The sequence below is a fragment of the Cnephaeus nilssonii genome (genome assembly GCF_951640355.1).
Source record: "Cnephaeus nilssonii genome assembly, chromosome: 1".
Taxonomy (NCBI): Eukaryota; Metazoa; Chordata; class Mammalia; order Chiroptera; family Vespertilionidae; genus Cnephaeus; species Cnephaeus nilssonii.
The window spans coordinates 43,380,695-43,408,252 of NC_137072.1; the positions used below are offsets into that span (position 1 = coordinate 43,380,695).

Here is a 27,558-nt window from a genome sequence, read left to right on the forward strand (position 1 = left end):
AGCATTTGCTGTGGGGTCACATTTATTTATGGAGGAGGGTGAACTTCGGATGTGACATAGGAAATACAAGGATAACTGTGCACCCGTTATAGCTGAGCCCCATGGGCCTCTTGCCAGTTCTTTTACAGGCTGGCTTCCAGCCATCTACCCCTTCTGTTGGAAGAAGAAAAGAGGCTGCCATCCAGGGAGCATGCCCAAGGAATTGTAGAGTCAACTCAATCTAATACCATACAAAGGAAGTTCAGCAAATACCCAGGAAGCCAGAACTAAATAGTTTCTAGGGAACAACAGGACACTTTTGCTTTCTCTCCCAGAATGAAGAATGCAAAAAAGTTGAATTTTTCTCACAGGCTACTGGACAAATGCCTATTTTTTCTTCAATATAAAGTGCCCTGTCAGCTAACAAATCCCCTGTTTTCTTGGCACTGTTCTTTCCTAATCCTGCTGTGCCTGTTCTCTCAGAGGCAGACTGTTTCCTTTTCGACAATGGATAGGATACATTCAGGTTGAGGTGAGCCTTGACCTGGCAACCTCAACGAAAAAGCAGCCTCGGTTTCATGGAATAGAAGATACAGAATATTATTGTATTGTACACTGTCATGATACTGTGCCATCTCAGAGGGAAGAGTACTTAAAAATTAAAAAGGCTAGTAGTTTGCGGCCCATAATTTATCATTTGTATTTCAAATGCAAATTGCATAAGATTCAGATGGGATGGAATTAAAGTTTCCTTTTGCATTATTTATATTTGTAAAGGGGGGCCTCTTAAGCAAATTATTATGCAGTGATTGGTAGTCAAAGTGACCTTCTAAACAAGACTTCTGGAGGAGGGCTTTTTAAAAATTTTCGAAAAGAACAAAATTTTTACAGTGCTGTTTTTGCATTTACTTACAGAACCTATGCTAATTACAATGTGCTTTTTTATTCATTAAAGCAGGTAATTAAAAGACGTATACTTGATAACAAGTGATCAGGATAGTTCTGATTAAAACATAAATTGAAATTATAAAAGCAAATTTATTTTTAATTTCTATAAACTTATGTAAAATTATAATATATAATTTAGATTGCCATGTATGTAGACAAGGCATTTGCTAGACTAGCCTATATTAACAAGTTTCATTGTTCAAAACTAAGTTAAATGCTTTAACTGCAAATCTTACTATTCTTTCTATAATCTCTAATTCTGTTAAAGGGATCTTTATTGTCAACTTTGAAACAAGCTAACAACCCTTTCTTGAAACCCTCAGAGTCAAATGTGTTTCAGAATCTAAAGTTTTAGGCATTAGAAAGTTAATACTATTCGTACACTGCTTATTGTCTGGCACACTCCGAGACCTGAAGCTCAAGCCATCAATTTTTGCAGTGAAACACATGTGCGTTCACACTAAGAAGGAATATTAGTGATCATAAATGGCCTCACATCTGTTCAAATCCATCTTTGCCACCAAGTGAGTTTGTTGCAAACTTAAAAAAACCTTTAGTTTAGGCTTATGAAAACATTTTATTTAGTAGATTTTAGAATTAAAGAAAAGGAATCAAGGACTGTATCGTCATTTTTCATCTATTCTTCATAATTTTGCCTGGGTTGCCTTCCTGATACCCACTAATGCCATGGCACCTTCATTGTGTATCTTTTTGGTTTCCCACTACTTCCCTTTAAGCTTCTTTAAAGACCTTTCAAAAGTTATATCCTATTAACTTTTCCATGTTCTTTCCTAAAAAGTAAGTACTTCACTCCAATCAAACTCAGCTTACCAGCAATCCCAGAGTGTACCTTCCACATCTTTGCTCACTGCACTTCAAACTGGAGTACCTTGCCTCAAGTCCGCAATCCACGTCAGACACTATCATCCTATTATCCTTCCTTTCCTGTCTGGAATACCACCTTTATAGGAGCCTTACCCATTCCGTAGTCATAATATGCTTAAATAAACCAGTCTGAGAAAGACAAGTGCCATATATGGAATCTAATGAACTAACAAGCAAAATAGTGACAGACTCATAGATAGAGAGCAGGCTGACAGCTGTTGGAAAGGAGGGGGCTGGGTGGAGGGATTGGAGGGCTTGAGCAAACAAGAAAAAAAAAGAGAGAAAACTCATGAGTACAACAACAGTATGGTGATTGCTGGGGAGGGTCGGAGTGGGGAAGGTGGAAGAGGGTATATGGGGACATATGGTGATGGACAGAGACTTGACTTGGGGTGGTGAACACACAATACAGTGTACAGATGATATGTTGCAGAATTGTGCACCTGAAATGTGTATAATTTTGTTTACCAGTGTCACCCCAATAAATTCAATAAAAAGGGAAAGGAAAGAATGTGCTTAAATAGAATACTGCCTGCCCTCTAATTACAGCACTAATTTAGTATATTTTCCATTTGAATTGATAGTCATGTGCTAACTTCCCCACCCAACTAGATTTAAACCCATTCAGCTTTTTCAGCGTACTTGGTGTGAACATACAATTACAGGACATTGGTTACATGAATGAATGAATGTGTTAGTTAATATCTCTCTTGATCTCATCAATCTGACCACCCACAAGGAACCTTACACCCTGTGGTCATTGCCATTGTCCAGATCCTAAAAGTCCCCACATGGAGAATAGGATAAAGATCTTAAGGGAGTACCCAGAAGAAGACAGACTCTGTGTTCCAAGTGCAGATTTAGTATTACTTTGGAAAAGGAAACTGTATTTTCTCTTTGATTTCAGTATTCATCCTAACAATACTATTAAGAAGGCAAGGTGACCCTCCCCTTCGAGCGTGGCCAGGTAGTAAGGGTCTACAGGGCTACTCGGTTCTGTGGGTCTCCACTTGAATAACATAACACTTCCTGGGGGAAGACCTTCCTGACCGACCAGCCTGGGTTAGCTTTCCTTTCTGTGTACTCTCATAGCTTTTGTTTTGTTAATAGTCACCATATTTACTTTCGGGGTATGAGTCTCAATCCAAAAACTCAGGTCAGTAATAAATAGGACTTAATTTTCTATAAAAATTTGATTTCTTCTGAGCTGGTAAAAATAAACAAATAAAAAACATCAGTCTTCTTGGGATCTCTACACTGTCCTCCACCTTTAGGCCTGCTTCACACTTCTGGGAGTCTTATAGTATCGAACGATCCGGGGTTGGAAATAGAGAGGTCCCCGGTCTTCAGTTGGCAGACGACACAGTGTGCTGCTGAGAGGCTGCATGCCTTGACTGACTGGCACGGCCCTTCGGATACAGGGTGTCATTCCTGCATCTTGGGGCACAGGAAACTTTCTGCAATGTCTGAGCCACCCTTCAGACTGGGGAATCTTTTGCAAGGCTTCCTCTGTTCCCAGACATCTAGATATGTCATGTACCACTTTTTAAAAAATTTATATTTGTATTGATTTCAAAGAGGAAGGGAGAGGGAGAGAGAGAGATAGAGATAGAAACATCAATGATGAGAGAGAATCATTGATTGGCTGCCTCCTGCCTTCCCCACACTGGGAATCGAGCCCCGCAACCCAGGCATATGCACTGACTGGGAATTGAACTGTGACCTCCTGGTTCATAGGTCAATGCTCAGCCACTGCACCACACCGTCTGGGCCCATTTTCTTTTTAAAGGGATTGTTGCCTTCCTGGAAGTGCTGATGGGAAGCTGGGCTAAGGCCCCACTGCTCTTGGGGACCATAGATCTCCTTCCTTTCTTCCAGTTTGTGGGAGTTTCTTCCTAGATATTCTTGATTTCTAGAAATGTTGGTGGACAAGTTTGTTTCCTATCTTGCCTCCTCAGACATTTTCTGAGGTAATATCAGATGGCCAGAGCTTGGTGGAATGGCAAAGGAAATGGAAAAATAAGAGAAAAAAACCTAGATAAATATATCAAAAGAGATCTCAGTGTAATTGCTTGTTTAATGTCTGCCTTTCTTGGTTAGACTTTGAACTTCATCAAGCCTGAAATAAAGCTTTCTAATTTCATTGTTCAGGTATTGTTTTGTTTGTGTTAGGATCCTATTAAATTCTTCTTGAATAAGTGGGGATGAAATTCAGAGACTGGATATATGAAAAATATAATGGCTAAGTGGGCAGACTCAGAGAAGATGGCCCAGATGTGAATCTTGGCTTTCCTATTTACAGTTAGATGGGAAAAACCCTTAACTTCTTCATGCCTCAAATTCTTCATTCATCAGGTGGTGATTGTGAGAATTTAAAAAAGTTAATGTTTAGCCTGGCCAGTGTGAGTCAGTAGTTGAACATCAACCTGTGAACCAGGAGGTCATGGTTGATTCCCATCAGGGCACATGCCCGGGTTGCGGGCTCAATCCTGGGGGGCGGGGGGCGGGGACGGTGGCATGCAGGAGGCAGCCGATCAATGATTCTCTCTCATCATTGATGTTTCTATCTCTCTCTCCCTCTTTCTTCCTCTCTGAAATCAATTTTTAAAACTATATATATTTTTAAAAAGTTAACATTTAGCCCTAACCGGTTTGGCTCAGTGGATAAAGCATCGGCCTGCAGACTGAAGGGTCTCAGGTTCAATTCCAGTCAAGCACATCTACCTTGGTTGCAGGCAGCTGATCAATGTTTCTCTCTCATCAATGTTTCTAACTCTCTATCCCTCTCCCTTCCTCTCTGTAAAAAATTAATATAATATATTTTTAAAAAGACTGCAAATAAAAAAGTTAACATTTATAAAATTCTTAGACTAATACCTGGCACATCATCTGAATCATATGAATGTGATCAGTGAAAGTGGAGTTCTTGAGGTACTGTGAGGAAAATAATTTCCTGAAGCATCCATGGGAAGATGAGGTTTCATGGAAAGCTTTACTGATGATGTAAAATTTGGGGGGGTTCCCTTCCAAGGTCCTGTCTCTGTCTGGCCATGGAAGAAGTCTATTCTTGTCTTCAGCAGGGCCAGAATTAAGGCCACTGCCCAGCATTTCTGCTCCATATTAAAGTCTAGCCCAGTCCAGCATCTGGCTAGCTTAGCTTGTGTTCCCAGCTGCAGTCCATTTCATGTGGGGTCTGCACGGCCATGTGCCATGCAGCTGCTGAAGGCCGCAAGGCAGTGAGACAGAACAGGCGAGTGCTTGGGCTAATGCAGTTCCTGAGCAAGAGAGAGTAAGAGTGAGCAAGAGAGAGGGTACCCTTTGTCTGGGGATTTTAACTTTCCAAGATTTTGTGCGCTTCTGATGGGGTCCATCCCCCTAGCCAATCCATTGTTTCCCGGGCTAGACTGGCAGACAAGCACCTTCCCTAGGTCACCCCAACTGCACTGTGCATGTGCCTATCTCCCCCTTTGTTCAGTCTCTTCCCCAGTGATCTGCAGGGACTGGACCAGTGGTTCCCTGGGGCGCATGAAACTGTAGCTTCCTAGTGAAGCTGCTAGGTGACCGTGCCTATGTCTGGCCTTCCCTTTGCTCTCTTCCCATTAGTAATATTAGTAAACTAATTACAATGATAACATTAATGTTGACCACTATTCTTACCATTGTCCTCATCATTTATCTTTATTACTAAGAAACCCTCAGACAGGACTGTTCTCTTGATGTTCTAAGAGAGAGAACAGCTCTGGTCCAATGCTAGCAAAGTTTATATAAATAAGGTTGGTACAATTTCATTTTTGCATGATCTCCCAGACTGCTAAAGTATTTTATATTTCTTTCCTGTATTCTGTGTCTACTCTGGTTCCCTCAGGATCATGCTTCTTCGGGAATCCGACTTCTTTGCATCTTCTGTTGGCCTTTCTTAGCTGTATGTGCTTAGGAAACATTGCGATGACCCCCAGGGGCCCCTTATTAGGTTGTATATGACAGCTAGAGCCTTTCTCAGTACCTGTGGTTCAGGCAATTTTTCTTGTATTTCACACTTGCCAGTGTTGAAGTTTATCTGCCATCTTTCTGCTTATTCGCAGATCCTTTGTGGTTTGTCTTTACTTAGCATTCAAGTAGCTACAGTATTTAATGACATCTGTCAATGCAGAGATTGCATTGTTCTCTTTCTCTTCTAAATAATTTGAAAATTCACACTTGTCATTTACATGCAAAAAGATAATTCCTGGAGTGACTAGGGTTAACATTTGTAATAGAACACAATAGAATGGAACTTGGAGTATCTATAAAAAAGAAAGACTAACTTTCTGAGCCAATATTGCATTCAATTACAGGAAGCTAGGTTCTTTTCATAAATAGTACTTCCACAAAGTGATCTTTTTCAGTCAATTATAAATTCTGATTTTCATAGGCTCAAATGCTCATATTATGGTTTTTCAAAGGATTTCTTTAGCTATTTAGAACTTCATATAGTTGCTTTTTCTCTTCAGACAGATTGTACCATCTACTACAATGTGGAATGATTTAGTGGTAAATTTTCTTTCTCTTAATTCCTTTCCTGCTGTTAAACTAAAGTTATTCTTTTACCTAAATATTTTTGCATTCTATTATACTATTTCCCCATCTGGTCTCTCTTAGCTAGAAATCATCTTATCAACTTCTCGGAATATTTATCTTTATTTATGCTGCACACATACCCACTGTGATGGTTGTGTTGTAATGCATGATATATTTTGGGCAAACAGAATCATGATACTATTTACATTATGGAGAAGCTTAGGGATTCTCATTTCTCAGCATAACACAGATTTTTTTTTTCTTGTATTGGGGCCCTTGGAGCCTTTTACAATTAGAGTAATTGCTTGTTTTCCCTACTTACCTCTACAGCTCCCTGTGCTTCTCGGTGAGCACTATCAGTGACATTGCCATTGTTAGCTTATTCTTTTTTTTTCCAATTTTTTTTATTAAGGTATTATATGTGTACATATCTTACCATTGCCCCCCCACCCCACTCCCATATATGCCCTCACCCCCCAGAGTTTTGCGTCCATTGGTTATGTTTATATGCATGCATACAAGTCCTTTGGTTGATCTCTTATCTTCCCCACCTCTCCCTAACCTTCCCCCTGTAATTTGACAGTCTGTTTGATGCTTTACAGTCTCTGTATCTATCTTTTTGTTCAAGTTTATAATGTTCTTTATTATCTATAAATGAGTGAGATCATGTGGTATTTTTCTTTCATTGACTGGCTTATTTCACTCAGCATAATGTTCTCCAATTCCATCCAGGTTGCTGCAAATGGTAAGAATTCCTTCATTTTTATGGCAGCATAATGTTCCATTGTGTAGATGTTACCTTATTCTTACTATGGGTCATTTCTGTACATTTGTACAGTGAAATTAATGATGCAGTAAACAGTGAAGTCAAGTGTGTGTGTCTGTCATTTTGAGTCGTTTGCCTGTATAGAAGAGAGCTAGCATTCTCCTGCTTCTACAGCCACTTTTATTAATCCTCTTTGTAGTTGCCTCTTTCTCTGCCCATCCCTTAAATGGAAGGCTGTTCTGCCTACAGCCTCCCTTCATGATTTCACATAGCCCTATGACTCGTGATTCCCATTTGTCTCCTGACTATTTTATGTGCATATCCAACCTCCGTTCCTTGGCTGTCCATAGACACCTCAAATTCAGTAAGTCCCTAACTAAATTCATCATCTGTAACCAGCTACCTGCCCAGAAAATCCAGTCTCTTCTAGTGTTCCTTCTAACGTCCTCTGTTCCTCAGTCTATAGACCAAGGACCATTCTCTGCTCTTTCTCCCTTATGTTTTCAGCCAAACTATAAATCCTGCAAGTTCTACCTCCTTAATATCACTCAAAACTCTCATTATGTCTCTTCCCTAGTTCTAGGGCACAGCCCCTCAACTAGACCATTATAGCATTTTTCTAGACAGTTTCTCTCTGTTCGCTTTTCCTCTCTCTGTGCCAACTGCCATCCTCTCATTCACTTTGCTGAGAGCCTCCCAAGGCTCCTCAAACCTGGCATTAGGTGCATGCACTATTTTCTTTGTAGCCCCTCTACTTCTCCAACAAAACGGCTGTCATCCCGTATGATTATTAACTGCTTATTTTTCCCCATTGCTCTACCAGACATTCAAACCTGTGAGCATGGGGTCTTGGCTCACCATCCAACCCCCAGGGCCTAACACAGTGAATGCTGCACAGAAGGCACTCGATAAATACTTCTCAAATATTGTGGACTATTAGTCAAGCTTTCTTGTACTTAAACTATAAATAAAGTAAAAAGAAATTATAAACACATAAATAGCATGATGACAAAGTCTGGAATTAGAAGTCCTGGATTGAATTTCTGGCTCTATCGTTGCCTTACTGAATACTTTTGACAAAACACACAATTTCTCACTGTAGTGTAATCATATAACACTCATCATTAGTGAGTACACAATAAAAATGACTATAGCATCTTGAATTTATGGTTTCTAAGTAGGTTAGAAGCATTACTTATGAATTATTTATTTGTTCAACATCCCTTTGGGGTAGGCTTGCATCTTTCCTTCTAGAAGGTAGTGAAGGGAGATAGAGCCCCTCCTGCAATGGTGTCAAAATACTTGTTCTGAGATGGTTACCTACCTCACAGCATGACAGGAAGATCCATGAAGGGCTCTTAGTGTTTATGCTCTCAGGAGGAAAATGGGTTGCATACAGTAGTTTTATACTCTTGTATATCCAATTTCTTAAGAATTCAATATAGTTGGGGGTGATATTTGTACAAATAATTTCAGTATTTTAGCTTATTCCTGGACTCATTCTCCATATTTTTCTGGAGACACATTTTTTCCCCACACCCACTCGAACCATCTGTGTACCAGGCAAGTTTTCTGAGATGTACATCAAATAAAATATGTCCATTCCACTTACTTAGAAAGATGTATGACTAATGATACTGTGGGAAAATGGCATAGTAATGAACAAGTACTCCCTCTGTGTAAACAGCTAGGAAAGCCTAGCAGCTACAGCACACAAAGCAGTGACCTACAGATAAGCATTCAGCACAGGTGCTTTTCAGCCTTAGCCCCCAACACCACCTGCAGGAAGCAGCGTCAGTTTGTCTGTGTGTGAATCTGGAAGTAACCCCAATGAGAAGATATTCTCGATCATCGTCAAATAGTAACATTTTAAAAATGTGTGCAAGTTTTACATTCTACCCAAAATTATGTTAATAGTTGCTTTACAAAAACAAAAATGTTTAAAATTATACATAGGATAAGGGGTGAGTATCCAAAATTTATAAAGAACTTATACAACTCAACATCAAAAATACCCCACACAATCCCATTTAAAAGTGGGCAAAGGATGCATAACCCATGGACACAGACAACAGGGTGGTGAAGGCCTGGAGTGGGGTGGGGGTGGCTAGAAGGGGTTCATGGGGGAAAAGAGGGACATTGTTGTAATACTTTCAACATTAGAGATTTAAAAATATATATATGGGCAAAGAACCTGAATAGATGCTTCTCCTATGAGGACATACAGATGGCCAATAGATATATGAAAAAATGCTCAAAGTCACTAATCATCAGAGAGATGCAAATTAAAACTACAATGAGATATCTCTTCACACCTGTCAGAATGGCTATCATCAATAAATCAACAAATAACAAGTGTTGGTGAGGATGTGGAGAAAAGGGAAACATGGTGCACTGTTGGTGGGAACGCAGATTGGCATTAGAGCTGAAAAGAGTCTTATACTACAAACATAATTTTATTGGTTTTGTTAAAATGAACTCTTAAGCCACAGTGGAAAGCAGTATGGAGCTCCCTCAAAAAATTAAAAATGGAAATGCCTCAGAACCCAGTGATTCTACTTCTAGGAATATATTCAAAGAAACCCGAAACACTGATTCAAAAGAATACATGCACCCCTATGCTCATTGCAGTGTTACTTATAATAGCCGAGATTTGGAAGCAGCCCAGTGCCCATCAGTAGATGAGTGGATAAAAAGCTGTGCTACATTTACACAGTGGAATACTACTTGGCTATAAAAAGGAAGAAAGAGGAAGGAAATCTTAACTTTTGTGACAGCGTGGAGGGACCTGCAGAGTATTATGCTAAGTGAAATAAGCCAGTCAGAGAAAGGCAAGTACCATATGATCTCACTTATATGTGGAATCTAATGAACAGAATAAAGTAACTAACAAAATAGAAACATACATACAGAGAACAGACTGATGCTGTATTGGGGGGCTGGCTGAAAAAGGTGAAGGGATTAAGCAAAAAAAAACAAACACAAAACAAAATAAAAAAACCCAAACTCATAGACACAGAAAACAGTATAATGATTACCAGAGGGGAAGGACAGTGGGGAGAGCAGAAGAGGGTTAAGGGGGCATAAATAGTGATAGAAGGAGATTTGTCTTGGGTAGTGAAAACACAATCCTATAAAATAAAACCCTAATATGCAAACCGACCAAATGGTGGAACGACCGGTTGCTATGATGCACACTGACCACCAGGAGACAGACACTCATTGCAGGAGCTGCCCCTGGTGGTCAGTGCACTCCCACAGGGGGAGTGCCACTCAGCCAGAAGCTGAGCTCATGGCTGGCGAGCGTAGCGGCGGTGGCGGGAGCCTCTCCCACCTCAGAGGCAGCACTAAGGACCCCTCGGGGGATGTCCGACTGTGGGTTTAGGCCCGGCAGTGGGACATCCCCTGAAGGGTCCCAGACTGCAAGAGGGCACAGGCCGGGCTGAGGGACCACCCCCCCCCCCGCCCCCAGTGCACGAATGTTATGCACCGACCCTCTAGTACAATATACAGATGATGTAGTATAGCATTGTACACTGGAAAACTGCGTAATTTTATTAACCAATGTCACCCCAAGAAATTTAATTTAAAAATAAATAAAAATAAAAGTATTTGCTATTAATTAAAATGAACTCTTAAGGAAGATGCACCATGTTTATTATTGCCTTTGAACACTCCTGGGATATTGACAAGTACCCGTCAAGCATTACCACAGCTTTAAAAACAAAGGGTCTTAGATCATTGCAGCCCAGGCCATGGGATTTTTGTTAGAATTTAGGAGAATTTCTCCACATGTCCCCTTTCTACTTTGCTACATGTAAACTCTTGAAGTCCTTTTGCTTAGTTCACTAGTGAGATTGTTAAAATGTAATTCTAAGCACCTAATTGGCAGCATGTCCACAGTTCAGATGACAGAGAGACATACACTCAGCTTCCTCAAACAGAAAATCTCAGTCCGAGGTGAGAATTACCTCTCCACTTCCTCTTTAGATCTGGTTAACACTGGAAACCAAACTGAGAAGTTCTAAAACTTAATGCTTTGTTTTGAGCAGTTAGAGAGTCTGATCAAACAGCAAGCTGATCATGCTCAGATAGGAGTACAAGAAGTGACTTATTTATACATTCAGATTTCAAAACATTTCTGAGGCCTACCATGTGTGCTGTTAAAAGGTTTTTAATTTTAAATGATTTTTGTTAGATAATCTGTTTAAAGTGACATTATGATTTATCGCCACTAATCAAGATTCTGATCCCTCGTAGACTTCTTGTTTGTATCTGTTTTTGTTCTTTGTTACATAAATATGAGGTTTATACATAAAATTCTGACTGTGTAATATAGGGCTAATGAGTCACAGATGGAAAGATGCTGGCACATTACCATCTAATAACATTTTAAACTCATATTCCGTAGTAAAACAAAAGCAAATTGTACACATCTGTTTTCCAACTTGTAGCATTTCTGAATTTGTGTAGAGTCTATGCTTAAAGGACTTTTACTCAGGGAGAAGAAAAAAGAGGATACAGGTCACCTTGAAACTACCCAGCCACTTAATTGCCTTATCGGAAAGGATTTGGCAAAAGGGATCCAACTTCCTCTGCTTTGCTTCCTGAGGAGCCCCAGCTCTAAAGAATGAGAATCGAAGGCATTAGGGCTGAAAAGAAAGTCTCATACTAAGTTTTATTGATTTTGTTAAAAAGAAAAATATAGCCCTAGTAAGGGGAAAATAAAGGAGAAAATGTACTCAAACTAGTAAAATTGAAAAACGAGAAATTTTCTGGCCTTTCCTAAAAATATTCTCAAAATAGATTTGGGTGGGAAGAGGAGAAGGACAGTGAGGAGGAGAGAATGTAGGAAGGCAACACGGACCGCCATGGTGGTTGTTTATTTTGTTTGCATGGTGAACATGTTCTGCATGAGAAAAATGGAGTAAAAAGCTCCCATATCACATGTTGTTGCAAAAGACGTAGAACAAAGGCAGAATTTCTCTCTCAGACCTACCCAATCGATACCGCCTGTAGGGCTGCTTGAGTACAGTTAGTGAAGTACAGGACTCCAGCGCAGTCTCCCCCGTGCTCCTGGGTTAAGGAATTCAAACCCACTTTTCTGCTTCAAGGGGTTGTGTGAACTGTCAAGTTCTTTTGGAAAAGGTACGTGACAGAAGTAATTACTATGGAGTGTGACCATAACTCCCCCTGACATGAAATACCCATGTTATAAGAGACAGATTTCCATCTACCACCTCTGCAGGAATTCCTGAAACAGGAAAGACCTGAGAATCATCAGATGATTTGGGAGGGAAATTCTGATATGTGGGTGGTATTTTGTGAGGCGTACTGCATTTATTCAGAGGACTACTGCAAAATTCTGTTCATGGTTGTCCAAAAAGGAATTAATGCACATATTGTATGTCCTGTGTTGTAGATTCAACAGAATATCAATAGAGGGAAAGTAAAGTGTTGTTTTCATAACAGTGTCTGTAGTTATCTCCAGTTTGTACTAACATTTTATACGTAAGATTCCAGACATGTTGGGAGTACTAGTATACCCTGTGATGTATTGTACCTGCCACAAGGAGCAGTTACAAGGGTTCTCAATCGGGCATTCCCTTTAAGGAATGGTTCACTTGGGAGCCTCGTGTGTCTGGTATTGTTTATGGCATGTCAGGCAAGGCAAGACTTAGAGCTGGGACAGGGTGATGTTAGGTACGTGCTTGTTTTGTTTGTCCACCAGTGAAATGTCTGTGTGACGTTTTGTGTCGTGTTTTGGTGCTGTGCCCTGTCCACAGGGTCTGCCAGGCTTCCCCACAGTCGCCGCCCTGCACAGTAATCAGATCCTCACCGTCAAGGTTTGTGGTTGGCACCCATGCCCTCCGTCAGAGCCCGCAATCAGCATAAGGGTGAGCAAGAACAGCTAAACTGGCCTGCCGAGTCCTGCCGCTCCCTTTCATCAAACGCACCAGCTTCTCGGGTTCTTGGACCTCATGTACATCACTGAGGTCAAATATATAGGAAGGAGCATCTTGAGCATATGAGAGAGTTAAGATACTGAAGTCGAGCAAGGACAGTGGACAGAGGCAGGCACGACTCTTCAGGGCAGTGCCGGGCCTGCAGGGTTGAATGAGTATGCTTTGCAAAGCTCTAAATATTTTTCAATCAATTAAATCATCCTAAGTACTCTGGACTTCGGCATCAACAAAATGGCAGTCGCGTTCATGCCACATTATGCTGGTTGACAAGTCTGACGGAAATTGAACTGGCGCTTTGTCTGAGGACTTTCTGCTCAGAGTGCAGAATGCAGGTGGCTCAAGCATACCTGCCCCTTTAGTATACTACCTTAGAAAGGCCCAAACCCACGGCAAAACGATGGGATTCAAAAAAAGGTCCACCTCTAACTAAAAATCTGGTCTCACCATCCTGGTTCAGGGTTACATTTCTTTCAAGAAGAGCCTGAGGGTCTGATGTCAGACACAAGTGCCAGTTCTGTTTTATTTAATGGTCATTATAACTCTAATGCGTATATCTTTATTTCTTTCTTGGGGCCTTCTGATGTCTATTCTTCAACTCTCTCACCTCTGAACTTCAACCTTTGACCTCACCTGACTGATCAGATGGTGTTTCCTAAAATCAATCATGGGTTTCTCTCTGCTGATCAGCAGCTCATTAAACGCCGCTTGATTAAGGTAGTGCTTATTCTTGCTCAAATCTGATTTCTTCTTTGCATTCAGTTATTACTCTGTATACTGTTGCTTTACCATTTATCTCCCTTGGGGGGGGGAGGGTGGGGATGGAAGGGTATTTATTTGGCAATATCTTAGAATAAAATTATGTTTAGTGAGCTGCATTTGTTTGAAATGTAGATGAAAGTACAAAAAAATTTTTAATTAAGAAAAAGGTCTTTTTTTAAAAATTAAGTTATATTCAGTAATAGACCCAATTTCTAAGGTCTCTAGCTTTGGTAATGTATAAGTTATTATAAAGCATGACAAGAGGCTTGTATGCTTAATTTTATAGGTTATGAAAAAGTAAACATTGTCCAATTTCAAATGCAGCCATTTTATTAAGGAGGATATAGGATTGTCATGAATAAAGTTATGCAACGGCTTTATACCAGCTCTGAATGGAGGGATAACAGACACAGGATTTCCAAGAGCTGAGAGTGCTGGTTCCTGAGCTGCTTGGTTTTAATAGCTCCACTCAGCTCCTCAGCATGAATATTTATTTGATCCCTGCTGGCAGGCAAATCGCCTACAGGCTTCATGCTTCTGCTTGCTCTGGTTCTTTCATGGTGTAAATGTGAATTAGATAATGCAAATTTCAAGTGTTGAAAAGAAGACCCGGGTCTTTATCCTCCATGGTCATGGTTGGTCTGTCCCCCTCTCCATTGTAGGGTGACCAAGGACAAGCTGGGCCCCCAGGCCCGCCTGGCCCTCCAGGCCCAAGAGGGCCTCCTGGAGACACAGGGAAAGATGGCCCCCGAGGAATGCCAGGAGAGCCCGTGAGTTGCTTTTTGGATCACTTGTCCTCACAGGTTTGGTTTTGCGTTAAGGGCTGAGAATTGGGATAGAGTGGGGTTGGGAGGGATTAGAAGGTCGGGTGAGTGGAGTGGGTTGAGGGATGGGGGAAGCTAGGAAAGCCCCCAAGCAGGGCACTGCCAGCCAGGTTTCTGCTTTACCACTCAATCCCGGGGAAGCATGCAACCACAGGGACCTGGGGAGACACCTAAGCCGGTGTTCAGGTAAGCCTCCAGAGTCTGATCGGAGAACCTGCTGTCACTTGTGTCCTGACTCCACAGAGTTCATCGGTGCCTTTGGTTCAACAGGGAGACTAGCTTGAAACACTAGGTGGGGGATTAATAACAATTTCCAAAAATTGATAGCAGAGACAACCAAGTCCCATATGATTTATGGAGAGTAAAGAATTTAAATGTCTCTAATATTTAATCCCTTGTAAATAACTTGACCAAAAGAATTGATGAAACAATAAAATTAATGATTAAAACATCAGTGGGTCTGGTTTGAATATTATTTGTCCTTTGTATGTGAAGCTTATTAATAGAAATGATTTAAAGTGAGCTGTTACTCCAATAAATTTAATTTAAGAATATAAAAAATAAAAGCGATCTCAATACTTAGATCTAAGTACTAAGTACTTAGTGTCAAGTGTCAATATACAGCAGCACAGGACACTAGATAAATGATTTGCTTTGGTAGAGGCAACCCAGCAATTTAAATAAATATGTAGAAAAGGGCAAACAAATTTTACACTTATATTATGAGGTCAGAATTTGAAATTCAGGTTTATTGATGAATTAATTTGTTTATTTTATGTATTGATTTCAGAGTGGAAGGGAGTGGGAGAGAGAGAGAGAAACATCAATGATGAGAACGAATCATTGTTTGGCTGCCTCTTGCTGGGGATGGAGCCCACAGCTGGGCATGTGCCCTTACCAGGAATCAAACCATGATCTCTTGGTTCATAGGCCGATGCTCAACCACTGAGCCATACCAATTGGGCAAGTGTATTACTTAACTTTAATAATTATATTCATTAGTGTTTTCATAGTACAAAAGTAATATGGAAACTATCCATAATGTAGAAAATTTTGAAAATAAAAACAACCAAAAAGAAAAAAAATCATCCATGCTCATTGTTTTGGTATATTTTATTTTTTTATTCATATATATGGCCTTTTGTTTTCTTGTCCTTCAAAAAACAATTCTGTTTATAAGAATATAGGGTACTTTAAAACTTTTCTGAGACAACCTTCTATAAGCCCACTTCCCTTTCTGAAAGCTGCTGTTAATTTGTCATATGAAATGAGGAATTAATTTGTAACATATGATTTAGGACTGCTTTAACTGAATCATCAGAGATAGTAGCTTTATCCTAAACTGTCTAATGTTTCCCCTTTTCTTGGGTTGATATCTCAAAAGATAGAAAAAGCTGTATCTTTAGGGATATTTAGAGCTCTCCAATTGGTTGCTGGTTTCCAACAAGATACAGTGTGTCTTCTCAAGTAAGAAGTATAGTTAAGACCCTTTTGATGGGATAGAATTAGTCAGATCATTGGGTATTATATACTGTACAGAAAATGTAAAGCATAAATTACTTTCAAGAAACAAGAAAATTAAGGTATGACATTTTGTAAACCATCCAAATATTATGTCAGCCTTTAAGTGAATGTAGTTTATTCATCTAAGTAAGAAACGGAGCTTTTAATACAAAGGTATGAATTTTTTTAATTCCACAAATATAATTTGAATTGGATTTATAATCTCAGAGTTGATTTTTATATACTCTCTTAACCAGTGGAAAAAGATTTTATAAAAATAAACTGAGAAGTACTTATTTTTAAAGTCCAACAACATCTATATATACTGGCATTACAATCATGTTTTTCAAAAAAATACCTGTAGCCAATGACTGTCATTATAATAATATAATAAAACATGATATAATATAATAAAACATGTATGAATCTGAGTATTAGAAAGTTATGATAGTGGTGTAATATGGCAGACAATTTTATTTTAATATGTGCTGTCAATTTTAATAAAGAATGTTACTTCAGCCATCATTAATCCAGGATAATTAAAATTTAAAATGAATCTCTGCTCCTTTTCTTATTTAATTCCTGCACTAAGAGCAGTTGTCTCTGTGTCGAATATGTGGGAGTTCTGAATTCTCACAAAGAGGACCATGTCATCATCTTATGTCATTATAAATAGGACATAATAATAAATAATAGATTACTGTAATTGCAATTAAATAAATGAGATATGCTGTGATTATAATTAAATCTTTTTCTAGGACTACTTAATGACATACAATCACTCCTACTAATTTTATTTAGAATATATTCTTGGCATAATCTTAAATCTCTACCATAATCTAGACTCACTTTATTAAATCCTAAAATGTTTATAGAATGCATTTGAAGAAAGAATGTTGGCTTTTTTTTTTTATTGCATTGTGTTTGCATTTCTCTATTTAGCTTAAAAAGTATATTTGACATTCATGCACCCCAGTGGGTACTGTAAAAAGGGAAAAATATATATTGAAATTGTCTTTTAATATTTAGAGCACTAATTAAATTATCACTGTTCTTTTTTAAGGGTGAACCAGGGAACCCAGGAAAACAAGGCTCAATGGCAAGTATTTCAATTTATCTTTTACTTTAAATTCTATAAATTTTCATAACATTTCTATAAAAAGTAATGGAAGTCTATTCAAAACTGTTGTCAATATTGTGTGTAACACATGTATCTGTCATGTAACCTATAACAAAAAGAGTGAAAATTAGTACAAGTTAAAAATTAATATGGCCTTTTGCACGGTAAGCATCATGACAACACATGTATAGAACTGACTGGAGAGGAAGAGGAAGGTTCTAGGTGGGAGGAGTGAAAAATAATTAGGAAGGGCAAAGGGAGAATTTGTTTTAAGCAGCTCTGCTATAAGGGAGATTAAATGTAGGGATACACCTATTAGCTTAAATAAAGTGAGTTTTGAAAGGGATCGGGTGAGGCTAAGTGTGAAGTAGTATAGGCAACATTTCATAGTGACTTAAGGAGTTCTTTGTTGAAGGGCTTCACCCAGAGAAAAGCAGTTGTGTCTCTTGATCTCGGTCATTAAAAAAGATCATGAAATGATTCCACATGGACTCGCCCGTAGACACGCAGGGTCAGTTCCTCAGGATTGTTTATCCTTTATCAGTGGGAGAAGTTTGGGCAGCTTGCTGAGCCCTGAAGAGTAGAATCCCTTCAACTCGCCTCTCCCTGTCTCTCTCCCCTGTCCCTGGAGCCATCTTTCTGACCAACTTTATGACATGAACCGTATTGGGGAACACAGGTTGACAATGTAACAACCCACGTTCCACAGGACAGCTGTGTCTCACTGCATTGTCCCGGACACAGTGATCACAGTGAGCTCAATCCTGTTCATTCTGTGGAATGTGTGACATGCAGCACGCAGGTGTTCAGGGTACAAAATTTATTTGTGAAAACATGTCAGCTAAGTGCTAGTGAAACTGATGCACAGACATAGGACAGTCGGTCAGGAATTAAAACAAATGTGCAAAGGGGTTAAAGGTCAAAGTCTTATCCCTGCACAGGATGCTTTCAACAGCCCTCGTGGGAAGAAACTCACCAAACTGTGGTCATTCATAGCAGTAGTGTAGCTGCCTTTGAAACATCACTGGTGAAATGAAAGCCCCCTGGGGCTGAAACCGACCCTTCACCTGGAAATTCTCTGTTCCTGACCTATGATATTAAGATAGGTATTTGATACAGATAATGTGTGTGTGTGTGTGTGTGTGTGTGGTGGGGGGTGGATACTATATTGGATTCTTTTTAAAGAGAATAAGATGAACAACAGAAGACCATATATAAAAATTAAACAAAACATTTGTCATCTGTGGTAACTTTGCATACAAGAGCAGCATTAGCTGTCAGGGTTATAGAGTCACAGGAGGTGAAGGATTCTTGGAAAACTACAATATAAATTTTGAAATTGCTTTAGGCAATTGAATGCACCTGTGATTTCTGTCCTGGATAATGGTCAAAACATATTCCTCCCAGACCTTCTTCCATTGAAGGCTCCTTGGGACTCTTGGGAGCCTTGTTTGTTCCCAGGTGTGCACATCTTACTCAGATTTGTATCGTTACCTTTGGCTTTCTACCCCCATGTCCAGTGCAGTATCCTGATATACAAAGTTCTAAAAGAAAAATGGATATTTAAAAAAATTACAGTCTTATCCTTCTTAAAGTCATATATTCTCTCTAGAATACACTATGTGAATAACAATGGAATCTCATTCCCCTACAATTCCTAGCTTAATATTATTAAATATACATGTTGCACCTGAAATTATCTTAGTGTGCTGCAATTTCCCATTTCTTATAGCAACTTTTGAGATGAAGATAATCCTGGGTTTTTAAAGATATATTTTTATTGATTTCAGAGAGGAAGGGAGAGGGAGAGAGAGAGATAGAAACATCAATGATGAGAGAATCATTGATTGGCTGCCTCCTGCACGCCCCACACTGGGGATCTAGCCTGCAATCCAGGCATGTGCCCTGACTGGGAATCAAACCATGACGTCCTGGTTCATAGGTTGATGTGCAATCACTGAGCCATGCTGGATGGGCATGGGTTTTTTTATATTTCTATAAACTGTTTTTCTGTTTTTAAACTCTTCAGATTTAGTTCATATTCTCATTTTTAAAATGCAGCTAAGAAACTTCATTAAATCACAAATGTTTAAAGGATGTGTGATGTAATGATCTTCTAAAGTGCATTGTACTGTTTTTCAAGATATAAAATTCTTTTTTAACAGAAAACTTCCAGACCAAGCATGTCAAACTCAAAGGCTAACACGGGCCAAATAAACAAGCTTTAAGTTTATGTGGGCTGCAAAAAATCAAAAGCTTCAGTTTTCATAGAAACACAGGTTTATTTCAATAGAGACATGCTGAATACAAAGGGCTGAAATAAATGAGTTAACATAAAATAATAGAACATTTTAATAAAAACTAATATTTTTTCTTGAACGTTAACTTACCAGACACTGAATAACTGCACAAATTAATAAGCATAACACAAATAAACCTCATTTTCTTGTTCTCTGAAAACGAAATATTTCCTGTTGGGCACACCAAACAAGTCAGTCCAAGACTAATGACGTGGCAACCGGCTGCTAAAATATTCGCTGCTACTATTAGTGGAGAGAAATGGTGCGCCTGTGCATGAGGTGCATAAGGGAAATGAATGCAACACGATTACAGTAATCAGTTATTAGTGAACATTGTAGTTCGTTATTAATAATTATGTGTAACAGGATATTGTAAAAATTAAGTTACAAAATTTTTATTAAAACGTTTCTTACATACCATTATATTGGCTGGGCTGCAAAAATATTCGTTGAGGGTCGCATGCATCCCATGGGTCGCGTGTTTGACATGCTTGTTCTACACTATTCTTAAGGAAAAGTAGACAAATCTTAAGTCTAGATCTCAGTGAATTTTCACAGTGAACATAACTATATAACCAAAAATCAGGTCAAGAAATAGAATGTTATCATATTCAAGAAACCCCCCTTACACTCCAGTTGCCACCCCTTCTTCCCAAATTTGCCACTATTCTGCCTTCTGCCACCATAGATTAATTTTGCCTGCATTTGAATTTTACATTACTAGAAGCATACAGTATGTACACTTCTGTGTCTGGCTTTTTTCGTTCAACATTATATTGTGAGATCATCCACCTCTGTTTTAATAGCCTTCACATCTGGTTAAAAAAAAAAAATAGGAGGAAGAACCTTACTTCCTTGACTACCCCGTTAAAAGTACATCACTAAAATAGCAGTAAATGAATGAATAGTCTGTCTGACCTTGGGCAAATCACTTAACCTCTCAATTTCTCATCTGTGAAGAAAGGATAATAATACCCTGTCTGCCTTCCTTTTAAGGTTGCCAAAGACAAATGCAATAAATTAGAGGAAAGTACTTTAAACTGCATAATGAAGAATATATGAGTATGTTATTATTATTATCACTCAGTTGTTCCCTCTAGAGTAAATTACAGGTGAGCGTGGATTTATATAACAGATGCATTCCTGTAAAGTTCTGTATGAATCAGATTTTCATAAATCAACATATCTTATATATGCTGAGGAATTTTACTATATAAAGCAATCCTATTCAGAATTTTCTTGTAAAGTAATATAATCTCTTAATTCTTCTTCCCAGAAAACTGAATTTTATATCTTTTATTTCCTTAACTTGAAATATTTATGATTTTAAAAGCTATCATTTTTTAAAACCACTATTTATGTTTGTTAAGTTAAATAGCACCTGTGTATATTAAACAATCTCAAAAAGAGAAGAAGGACTAAAAATATAATAGCAGTTTTCATGAGGAGAAAAATTTCCTTAGAAAGTTTCTCTTTTCTTTTAAATAATGGTGTGTGTGTGTTTTGACTCAAAGTCCGGTAAGCAAAAAGGTACATTGCACCCCCCAGTTCTGGCTTCAAAACCACTTAGGAGTGCATGACTGTAGTCTGTGATCCTTTTTACGGACCTAAAACATATGGGTAAATTCCCATCTTACCTATCTCACTGGGTTATGGCGAGAAGCAAGTAAAATAATAATAATATGAAAGGATTTATGAGCTACAAAGATGCCATAAATGAGAAGTATTGCAGTTAAAAGTCCAGTGATACAACTTGACACACAGGAAGACCACTCTGAAATGTAAGGGCTGAGGACAATGTGGATATAGTCATCGGTGAAATCACAGTGTGTCAGATACTTCGATGATAATGCCACTTCCTCCTTTTGTCCTGTTTGTTGTTGTCATTGTTTTTGGCCTTCTCCCATGTATCACATCATCTTACATCACCAACTTTTCACAACACTGCCCAGCTCATCCTTTAGCTAAAGTAAGGAAAGACAACAAATACAACTGTTCTCGGCTTTTCACAAAACCCACTACGTTTCTTCGTTTGTGTTGTGCAGGGCGTGTTTGTGTTTGCTAAAATGAGGGTTTTGAGAAGCACTGGAGAATTGTTAAAATTTTTAAATGTCCCTGATGGTGCAATGAAAAAGCTAGGAACAATCTAAAATTAGCTCTTACAAAACTGTTTATGAGCGTGTCAGGTGGGGAATTTGTTTTCCTGATCCAAGATATATACTTTATATTACAAAAATAATCATCTGAAGATTAACAGCTTCTCTGGTAGAATGAAGAAGACCTGCTGCTCAGGCGGCTCCACATTTATTTAATCCTGCTGTGCATCTATTCTGTAAACATGACCTTCGGGTTTTCCGAGAAGTTCAGGATGAGATTTTAAAAGACAGAATCTTGAGCTAAAATAAATTGGACTGCATCTGAATAAAGAGAAAACTGCTCTAGCTCATAAGACTAAACCTGAGCATCAAAGCAAGGACTGACCACAATTACAAGAGCTAAAGTTCTGAACCCTCATGGGAGTGACCTTTATTTTTCAGTTCTTCAGAAGTTTCAATGGTTGTTAAAATAGTACTTTCTAAGGTTATCTTCCTTTTGGTATTCTCACTGTTTCTTTTGACATATGTAGTCGAAGTTCTCAAAAGCATAAAAGGTGGATGGTACACACACACACACACACACACACACACACACACACACCAACTAGTCTCATTTTCCTGGGAATTATTATTTTTATCTAAAGTGTCTATAGCCAAGGTTTTATAGACCAAATTATTTTCCCTACTCTGAAACTCTTTCTTCATTTCTCTCCCTCACCCCAAATATATGCAAACTCCGTAGCATATCCATTCATCTCTTTCTGAATTATAAGAGTACTTAAAATGTCATTCGTTGGGCCCTGATGATGTCTCAGCATTCAAAACCCAGAAAAATTTTGCTGTTATTGTCCCTTAAAGTGAAATTTGGACTGTGTCAGAAAGGTTTCAGATATTTTCATTTATTTCAATTTTGCCTGTAAACACATTTAGTACATTTGGGCCAAGTGAATACATATAATGCTTTTGAATTAATTAATAACATAAGCATAAATAATTGCTTCTGCTTCATTTAAAATAAAATTGCACTAGCCAATATGTGAAGATTTACTCTAAATATATTCAGCTGTGATGCAATGCTATCCCACAGATTTGATAAGACTCGTCATTCTAATTCATTGTACTTGCGCTGCCAGCTATCTTGAGCAGCAGGATGGCAGGCATCGGAGACAACAGCAGGCTTCTCTTCCTGATTTTAATCTGGCAAAGAAAGCAAAACCTCACACCTTCAGATCACAAATTACAAACATGACCCAAATCATCTCAGCATATTTAGTCATTAGAGTAGATGTTCACAATAAAATCTTGTGTGGTAAAACTGTGTGCACACGGCCTGCTGGGATGGCTTAGGAGTCCTTCTAATGCTCCATTATCCTCACTCAACCTGCTTGTCCATGAAGTACATGTAAATGGCACACGGACAGGGCACACCTCCGGATCTGCTGGATGCTTTTGTTCAGAGCCTGTAATGCTGAGTTTTCCAAATGGACCGAGAGAAAGTAGACAAGTAATGCCTTCTCCTTCTGGTTCTGTCCCACTGCCCGAAGTTGTCCAGCTTAGGGGAGTGGTCGGCAAACTCATTAGTCCACAGAGCCAAATATCAACAGCACAAGGATTGAAATTTCTTTTGAGAGCCAGATTTTTTAAACTTAAACTTCTTCTAACGCCACTTCTTCAAAATAGACTCGCCCAGGCCGTGGTATTTTGTGGAAGAGCCACACTCAAGGGGCCAAAGAGCCTCATGTGGCTTGCGAGCCGCAGTTTGCCGACCACGGGCTTAGGGGCATTCACTCTGTGCGTGGATTTCTCTAGGGGTGTCTAGAGGTCACTTTAGTGTGGTGATAGACGGGAACATCTGACTTTGCGTTAAGCTGGTTCGGTCTCCTAGAAACAGAAGGTCAATTGTTGGGGGATCAGTCGTGATTTAAGAACACAATCAAGAAACGTTAAGTATGAAAAGATAGTCTAAAAGGCCAAAGACATAACTGTGTTCTTTTCTTTCTCATTCTGTTTTTCTTCACTACCTCTGGACTGTAAATCTATTTTTAACTATGTTGCATGGTTCCAGTTAAAGGTCTAATAGGCTCTATCCTCATGGACCAATTAAGATTTCTAGGCCTAAGACTCTTCATCTATAAAAGTGGCGAGACTAAATGATATCTGGACCCACTTCCCGCTCTAAAGTCCTGTCCTCCTGTTTTCATTATTAATGCACAGACAAACGTTATATAGTCATTTAATCTTGTTATATATGCACGCCTATGGAATTCTGTAAATAGATACAGTGAACAACAGTCATATGGTACGTTTTAATGGAAGAAAACCTTAAAAATTGTCTCCTTTGTTATCATTTATTTTAACTTTAGAATCCAACCTACTGTAGCTAAACTGATATAAAATCTGTCCATCTTATATGAAGATATTAGTGAAATTAACCACTTTTACCAAATTCTCATATCTTATCATTAGATTAAGAAGAAACTTTAAAATAAAGTTGTGCCTTACATCTGCAGGTTAAATGCAAATGTACAAATTTTAGAGCAAACATATAAATGGTAACCCTTATACAATATGTCTAAATATTAAAAAGGTATAATCCAAACTAATAAACTGGTAAGTAAGTACGCTCGATCCTCTAACCTTCATGATATATCCTTACACTGAGTTGGAAAGTTCAAATGCAGAATTGTTGCCCTTCTTGGAGATCCAAGCCACAATGTGGCAGCATTCTGGATGAGAGCTGGTACCCAGCCCCAGCTCCTAGCCCTTTCTCTCCCACACCTCCCCCCATCCCTTAACTTGATAAGACTCAAGCTCTCACACGTAGGCATTCTGGGATGCACACAAGATCCAACTCCAGCCACACACCTCAAAATACCTGCTTCTTTGCCCCTTTCTCCAGCTCATTATTGTGCCACCAGTGGTGTGGTTCACCACCGGAAGAACAGACCGGAGAAAGAGGCAACTCGCAGTCTTTGCACTGAACTCCAGTCATTGGGGCAGAGAACTCCAGGGTTCTGAGTACTCGAAGCAAAGTCTAAGGTCAGGGGTCAGCTACCACATGAGGAGGAGTGAGCCAGAAAAGAGCTCGCTAAAGCATGGGTCCCAAAGAAAGAGCCCTCCTGCCCAGGGCTAAAGGCAATACAGAGTCTCTGTCTGCATGGAGTAAAAAAAAAAAAGACTTCTGCCTTAGTCACTTCCTTTGAGAAAACTTCACACACACTCACTCACGCACACACATTCACACTCCCCCAAGCAAAGTTGGAAACTGTCTTCTCCACAGCATTTATCATGTCATATAATAATTGTGCTTGGGACTTAGTGTATTCAATAAACTGAATGACTGAATGATAGGAATCAATGAATTAATAAATCAGGTACTGATGCAAAAGAAGCAGGTTAATATTTTTCTTTCAACCAATGTCATTGCATGTCAGGACTAAGATTAAACAGGATAAATCCAACAGAATTACCATAAAACTGCTATTTCTCCTGCATCTTCATATAGTCATTTATGTATTACAGATTTCTTGGAGTACATGTGTCTTTGTGGATATGCATGGTGTAACTAAAAGACTGATTTTCATGAGGACAGTGATATTTGTATCAACTTCTCATCAAACTATGTGGCTATTTTTAAAGTAGAGTGTAGAAGACAGAAGAAATCTTAGGAATTATCTAGTTTATCACTTCATTGATTAAAAAACCACACAGCATCAGAGTGAATAAATAACTTGATCAAGGTCACAAAGTAGTCAGTGGCAGAACTAGGCTGGAATCCAGTTCACATGATTAGTCTTATGTGTTTTACACTCTGGATCTGCTAGATCTGCACTTTCCAATACACTACCCACTTGCTACATGTGGCTGTTTATATTTAAACTAGAAGACTGGTGCATGAAATTTGTGCACTCAGTGAGGGGGGTCCCTCAGCCTGCACCCTCTTGCAGTCTGAAAGCCCTCAGGGGATGTCCGACTGACGGCTTAAGCCCACAGGGAACAGGCCTAAGCTGTCAGTCGGACATCCTTAGCACTGCCATGGAGGTGGGAGACGCTCCTGCCACTGCTGCTGCGCTCGCCAGCCATGACCCCGGCTTCTGGCGCACAGACCACCAGGGGCAGCTCCTGCATTGAGCATCTGCCCCATGGTGGTCAGTGTGCATCATAGCGACTGGTCGTTCTGCCGTTCGGTCTATTTGCATATTAGCCTTTTATTATATAGGATTAACTCAAATTAAATACAATTTAAAATCCAGTTCCTAACAATTGCACTAGCCACAATTCAAGTGCTCAATAGTCACATGTGATTAGTGGCTACCATTCTGAATAGAGCAATAGAGACCATTCCCATCATTCTAGAAAGTTCTTTACACAGTGCTGGTCTAGATAGAAAACAGACCAGAGTTTCCTAAATTTAAGTCCTTCTTCTGCTGATCATGGGATATTTAAATTTTAGTAGCTGGTGTTTCTCAGCATTGTTGACTTAAAATAGGAAAAGCGCTTATACATAACTGAATAGGAACATTTTTTACTGAGTGTAGTGTAGGGTGATAGGCCTTTGTGAATCATAAATGTGTTTCCTTTATGGTTCGCTAGGGAAGAATGCTTAATCACAGAGGGCAGAGGAAACCTGCTAATTTTTCTTTCTTTCCGGGTCATTTCCATTTTGGGTTTAGCAATGAGAAACAATTTATTGAATATTTAGAAAGGATGGAGTAAGCTATTTTCAGCCCAGAATATCTGGTGAGAGGCGATAGAGGACCAAATCAGAACATAGATTTTCAAATACCTTGATCTTTTTTTAATCTGCTGATGGTGGATAATGCTCAATATTTAGTCTTGGGTCCTGGTTTTGTCAAGTGTTGAGGAAAAATGTATTACTTCTTTAATTTCCTGAGCTTTAAGAAACCTCCCTTACAAAGGTCACCACAATAAATGAGTAATCCTGATTTAATATTTCCCCCCAAAAGTCAACATGTGAAATAGTTACATCAGAAATTAATTACTTAAAAAAATAGTTACCTCACTTAAAATTTTTTCATCAAATATTTATGAATTACTACAATGACATGCCATCTTATTGATGTGATCTAAATTAGATCTGTATTAAAGAAACTTCTCCAAATAATAGAAATTATGGAGTTATATTATTGAAACAAAAATCCCAGATACTTAAACAGAAACAACTGCCTCCAAATTGGAACTCTTTCCAGGGGTATAGGCATGATAGTTTGCGTAGTAAAACAATGGAGGAAATGTGGTAAATGAAATGTAATGCTTTTTATATTCATTGATTCACTGTTTCAGTTTAGCCAATAATTTTATTTATTTGTTAGGCACTGATCTAGGTGTCAAGGATATAAAATAGGTGGCCTGAAGAATTTGCTGCCTAGTCAAGCACACTTTTTAAATATGTACATATATTAAAATACAGCCAGTTAACATGCTAGAGAAACTCGGATAAAAACAAGCCCCATCTGGGTGCATTGGAGAAGGCTCACCGAGGAAGTGAGTTATGACTGCAGAGCCTAGAAGAATGATTAAGAACGTCTCATGCAGACTAATAGGAGAGTTCTTGGGGAAATACAGATATTCAGTGTGACAGAAGGCAGTCCATGAAAGACTTGAAACAAGAGATGAGGCTCTCCCATCTTAGCACTGTCCTGTCCTTTTATTGTTTATGCTGAGTTTCTTCATCCCCAGTTCAACTAAATCATTGGCTTTTTACCCTGAAAACATTTCAGCACACTCTCTCATATTCTAAACATTTCCCAGTAGTTGCTAGTTTGGCACTTCCACACACTTAAGCTATGAAATCTGAATCTTGTAAAACATCGCTGGAATTATACTCCAGACAT

General features: G+C 38.9%; 1 protein-coding gene across 1 annotated transcript in view; it reads left to right on the forward strand.

Annotated features, from left to right (window-relative positions):
* The window catches only part of COL25A1 (collagen type XXV alpha 1 chain), a 480,059-nt gene that overhangs the window by 349,966 nt on the left and 102,535 nt on the right, over nucleotides 1-27,558 (forward strand). Inside the window, exons 8-10 of the mRNA XM_079776470.1 lie at nucleotides 13,744-13,815; nucleotides 14,523-14,630; nucleotides 17,251-17,286. Of these exons, the coding sequence (XP_079632596.1) occupies nucleotides 13,744-13,815; nucleotides 14,523-14,630; nucleotides 17,251-17,286 (216 nt within the window). The remainder of the gene's footprint in view (nucleotides 1-13,743; nucleotides 13,816-14,522; nucleotides 14,631-17,250; nucleotides 17,287-27,558) is intronic.